We start from the raw sequence: 5,601 nt of genomic DNA, 5'->3' as shown, positions 1-5,601 counted from the left end.
GATATTCTAAACAAATTTATCGATAAACTTAAAACAGTTTCGTCAGTGGTGCTCACCTGGACCTTGAATGACTAAATATTAACTATTAGATCCGAGCTTATTAAATTTAAGCCATGGGATGATTTGCATCTACTGACAGTTTCGTACATTTTGGTTAGTTATTTGTAACTGTGTTAAAAATATAATATACATTTTAGATAGTTTTTTTTAATCAACTTATATGTGAAAATTTAATTTGATGGTATGTTTTGCTGATTATTTGTAATTGTTTAGTATGCAATAAATATTTTAGACATAATTGATGCTTGAAAAATCTAATAAAATCAAATAACAGTAAACTAGTATGTCTAAATTTTTTATTAGACGGTGATAATTAGTCTTGCTTTCGAAACGTTATGAATAAAATTTATCATTTCTTACGTCAGGGGTAAATTTGATAAAGACAAATTTGAACGTTATCTCTAGATATAGAAATGGAATACTTTTAATCTCGATAAAATATTTGAACTTTTTTCCAACACGTCTAACACGTGCGGAAAATGAGATTATTATATTTTTTAAATTCTACATGTATACATATTTTTTTTAGAGAGAATTCCGTTAATTATGTCTAAATTAACTCAATTTAACAATATTAAACTTTAAATTGTACCATTTATCACGTTAGAGATAAAATCACTCTTAATTAACAAGCATTAGAATTTTTTTTTTAATATACGTATATATCTTATCTCTTAATATAATTAAAAAAAGGGAAAGAAGCATCATCTTTTTCCATGATTCATGCACATAACTATATAAAAATAAAAATATGAAATTGATTTTCCTGCAAAGACTTTGTCTGGAATATCTTGTTCACTGCCCTACATTGGCTTATGTTTAGGAGTGTTATTTTTATATATATATATTTTGTGGTCCCATAAATAATAATAATAATAATAATTCTTTTTTTTTTTTTTTTTTTTTTGTAAAATATAAATCTCTCCTGTTTCCAACTCAAATATTCAAATACCTTACCATAATTTACACTAATCCTTTGATATGCATATGCATATAATATTTTCCTATAAATATTTATAAAACCCCCCTCATTCTTTCTCTCACTATATCTCTCTAAATACATTTTTTTATATAACCCAATCTTTTTTTTATTTATTTTTCTTGCCTGCTTCCTTCACAGCCTGTCATAGCTTGAATTATTAAGAAGATACCATGTTTATATTTTTTTTAAAATAGGGTTTTTCTTTGTTGTTTCTCTAAGTTTAGAGAAAGAGAAAATTTCTGGGCTGTCACACAAACAGAAAAGGAAAGAAAGAAAGCAAGAAAGAGAGCTCTCTTCATATTTCCAGTTCATATATTATAAATACTTAGCTTGGTCTGTCATTTGCCTGAAAAATATGAATCTTCTTCAATGAGACTCACCGGAGATTCAAGATCCGTCTTCCATTTCTTTTGCAGGTAATTCTATGTTTTAGTTTCTTTAATTGTTTCGTTAAGAGTCTCATCGAATACCATGTAGATATCGTCAGACTTTTATCCTGACGCAACTCACTCCGGACAGAGTTGTTGTTTATTTTTTGGGTTTCTTGAATTTTCAGTGAATCTTTTCTTGTTTTTTCAAGCCATAATTAAGTGAAAGATTTTCCTATTTTTTGGGAGATTTAAGATTGGAGATTAATTAAACTTAATGATCAAGATTTTATGTAAATGAATCTTGGGTTTATTTATGTTATGTGTGAATTTTACTATACTAAAGATAAAATGAAACTACTGTTTTTGGGCATAGTGATTATTATTATTTTCACCAGAAAAAGATAAAAGAAAAAGACCCACAAACCATGTATGGTCTCTCTATTTGAGTACATCTCAATTTCACTTTTGATCCTTTGTTCATTGTCTAGGTGCTGTTTTTGCCCACTTTCAGAGCTCCCAATGCATTTTGATTTGTTCCTTTTGTCCCCCTCCTCTTTCTCTCTCTTCAATTCTAATCCCTAGTTATCCAAATTAATCATTTGACCCGAACGCTTAATTATTTGACCCGAAAACTTAACCCGATAAGTATAAATTTAAAAATAATTATTATTATAGACTTAAATTTGTTTCATTATAGATAATAATTTATTTTAATTAAGAATTATGTGATATAATTGGAAATATAACTGTAATTATTTATATATATGATTTTCAGGTATGGGAACTAAAATTGAATATGCCATTAATCTTCTAGCAAGTGAACAAAAAAGCTCAAACTTTAGTGTTCATAGTAAGGATGAGTCAGATTACTACTCTCAAAGTCAAGGTCTGAATCATAGCTTCCAAATTACTGGCCTTCACAAAATGCCAGAAAAACCCAACATTGATTTCATCAGAAACACAATGCAGATCCATGAGGACATCTTCAAACAACAGGTAATTACTCAAATTTCTCGTTAGACTTGAAACGTGTACAACAGAGATCCGTTGCACCCCTTGATCGGGCAGTCCTCCGCTTGGAAAGACTGTCCAGGGTGCTCCAATTGCACCCTCATACCCAATTCCTTGTCGCTAAACTCTACCTTGTGTTTAAATTTTATTAATATATAGAGTTGTCGGAATTCACATGTTGAATATACAACGGAGATAGATAGAAACAGTACTGTGTTTAATGAATTTCTCTCGATCAGGGTTGACATAATTAAGAATAGTTATCTCCAACATCACAGTCTTCAAAGACTGCATTTGACATCACCTGTTTGACACGATTACACTTTTATTGCATGATTATGACACGAAAACTCGTTTTGACAGGTGAGGGAACTTCACAGGGTGTACAGTGTGCAAAAGATGTTGATGGAAGAACTGGAGAAGAACAAAAAACATTGGAATTACAGGAAAATCAACAACATGAACATGGATAATGAATTGAGCTCAAGGGAAAGAAGTGGGAGTTGTTCAGGTGTTGGAAGGGGTTTTGATTTAGAAAGAGTAGCAGCTGAAGATGTTTCAACTGGTGTGAGTATAAATGAAGGAGATAATGCTCATGATGAGGATCAAATTGAACTTACATTAAGTCTTGGAGGATCAAGAAGTAGCAAGAAACAGAAATTGAAAAATGAAGAATTACAAGAATCATCAAGAGCACCAAATAGCAATTCTAGTCCTGCAAATATTGATAAAGAAAGAAAACACCCTCATTGGCTTTTTCAAGGTGTTAAGCATTGACAGATCTTGTTCAAGTGGCTAATTTCATAGATTTAGTTGTCAATGTCTATTAAAGTTTTTTTTTTCCTTTTGATAAATTTTACTTCTTAGACCAATTATTCAAACATAATCATATGCATGGTCTTTGAATTAATTCTCAATTTAGTATATGGATTAGGAGGTATGTAGTTGAAATTAATCAAAAAGAATTCCGAGAGCCTGATCATTCTGATTTTAGTGGATTGAATCTTGATTTTTCATTTCAACATAATAAATCGATATTTAATTTTAAGTCATATTAAACTTCACGATGACTAGAAAAGTCAATTTAAAAAAAAATTTCGAAAGAAATATATGTGTGGTTGTAGATGAATTGCAAAAATATTAATTCAAACGGTAAAAAAACAATTTCAGATGCATATGTAATGAGTATATGTAATAAATAACGCTCTTTTACTTGAACGGATGTTTACATCTAATAGATAAAAAAAAAAATCCAAGATTTTAATATGTTAAAATAAATAATTATAAGCTCAATTCAAATAGGAATAATTAAAAACCTCATGATACTTTTTGCATTAAAATAGATATATGTCACTAGAAGAGAATTATCCTATGCTAATTAACCCACATGAGATATCAGACACCTTATTTAAAAAAATAAACCTAATTTTATCCTAAAAGTAACTAAAAAGAAGAATTATGTCTTATTTAAATCATATGAATTGTTTTTGAATTAATGATATTTAAATTAACATTAAAGGAAGATTATTTATCGTATACTCAACTTCCATAGATAATCAAACTAATTAATTAGGAACATGATTGATTAGGTATAACTCAATTAGAATCTATCCAGTGTGTAATTAGCTTTTTTTTTTTTTTTAATCATTCCCTAATTATATATAGGCAAAAAGCATAAAATCTTTGAACTTTACCTGCTTTAAGGATTAAGTCTCTAATCAATTATTTTTTTCAGTTTGAGCTCTTGATCATTACCTTTGTTATAAATTCAACCCTTATTTACCTTTTCCATCGAATTTGGACGGCACACTATTCAACCTACTGACATGGATATTTTCACTGCCATCTAGACAAATAAAAAATGAGTTTCTTGACTAGGGGAAAAAGAGTAAAAAGTAAAATAAAATTAGAGAAATCGATTTCCAATAAGAGTTTGATACTTAATAGCCCCCCTTAATTTAGTTTATGCTTGAGTATGTAATACTATTTGAATATTCTAAGTTGATTGAGTTGGTATGTTTTAATACAAGAGATCACTAGTTGAAATCTCTTAAACCTCTAATTTTTAATAAAGACTTTTATTTATCTATTTGAATTTTCTTTTATAAATAACTATGTTATTATAATAATAACTATGTTATTATTATTACTATTAATTTACTTTATATATCTTCTTAACCCTTTTTAACTATTTGTTTTCCTAAATCATTTCTTTTTTAACTTTTGAGACTAAAAAAAACCTAATTTTTGAATTAAATTCTACTTTATGAAAATTATAAAAAAAATTCTTAATTAATTAAAAATAAAAAGATAAAAGTGGTATAATTTTTAAGGAATTAGTCACTATGCCATTTTCCCTTTCACATGACACAAGATACATGACAGACATTTGTTTTCATGTCGTCTGAATATTTTTCGTGACAGTATTTTAACTCTATGTCATCTGAAGGCGAAATAAAAAATGTGCTCGATTCTCAGATGGCTTTACAATTACAGAATCATGTCATCCAAAGAAAACGCACGTTTTTTGTTAAATTTCACTTACTCATCAGATGACACCTGCAATAAATGACTGTCATTGTATACGGAAAATAAAAAAAGCCGCAAACAAAATTTCACTTACGCGGCCATATACCAAATTTAGGCGTTGGATGGTTTGACTGAAATTTCAGCTCGTATATAAACCTTGTATCTCACCCAAAACCCCATTTTCTAGGTTACGCAATCTTGATCCCCTCTTATCTCTCTCTCTATCTCCATGGTTGATTCATGCAATCAGTGAGCTCCAAACACGGTACTGGTAAGTATCTATTGATTTTCATTGTTCCTTACTTTCTCTTTTCCTCATCCGATTTACTTTTGTGTATGTCGATTTCAGTAGTTGGAACAAGGATCTATTGATTTTCAGTCCTTGAAAGGGTTAGATCTCTTGCTTAGATACACTGATTTTATTGTATTCATTGTTAGATTCACCGCTGAGAAGCTTGGGTCTTTATCTTTTTTAACCTAGGTAAATACAGTGTCGGTTGCTGAAGATGTTCTGATTTCTTTTTATTTGAACATAATATTTGCAGGGATAGTAAGAATGCTACATGCGAAGATTGACTGAAGAGATTGTCAATCAGTTCTTGCGTTTAGCATATGGGAAGATTTCTTTAACTTATTGAGTATATGTTG

At 29.2% G+C, this 5,601-nt stretch overlaps 1 protein-coding gene across 1 annotated transcript; it reads left to right on the top strand.

Annotated features, from left to right (window-relative positions):
- The first annotated feature begins 1,126 nt into the window (after positions 1-1,126).
- Positions 1,127-3,400, top strand: LOC136203707 (uncharacterized). The gene is made up of 3 exons (XM_065994917.1): positions 1,127-1,458; positions 2,189-2,409; positions 2,788-3,400. Exons 2-3 carry the CDS (start codon positions 2,191-2,193, stop codon positions 3,199-3,201), a joined length of 633 nt encoding a protein of 210 aa, XP_065850989.1. The 5' UTR covers positions 1,127-1,458; positions 2,189-2,190; the 3' UTR covers positions 3,202-3,400.
- Positions 3,401-5,601: the final 2,201 nt, after the last annotated feature.

The sequence above is a fragment of the Euphorbia lathyris genome, chromosome 8, assembly GCF_963576675.1.
Source record: "Euphorbia lathyris chromosome 8, ddEupLath1.1, whole genome shotgun sequence".
NCBI classification, from domain to species: Eukaryota; Viridiplantae; Streptophyta; class Magnoliopsida; order Malpighiales; family Euphorbiaceae; genus Euphorbia; species Euphorbia lathyris.
This window is presented reverse-complemented; position numbering and strand designations above follow the sequence as displayed.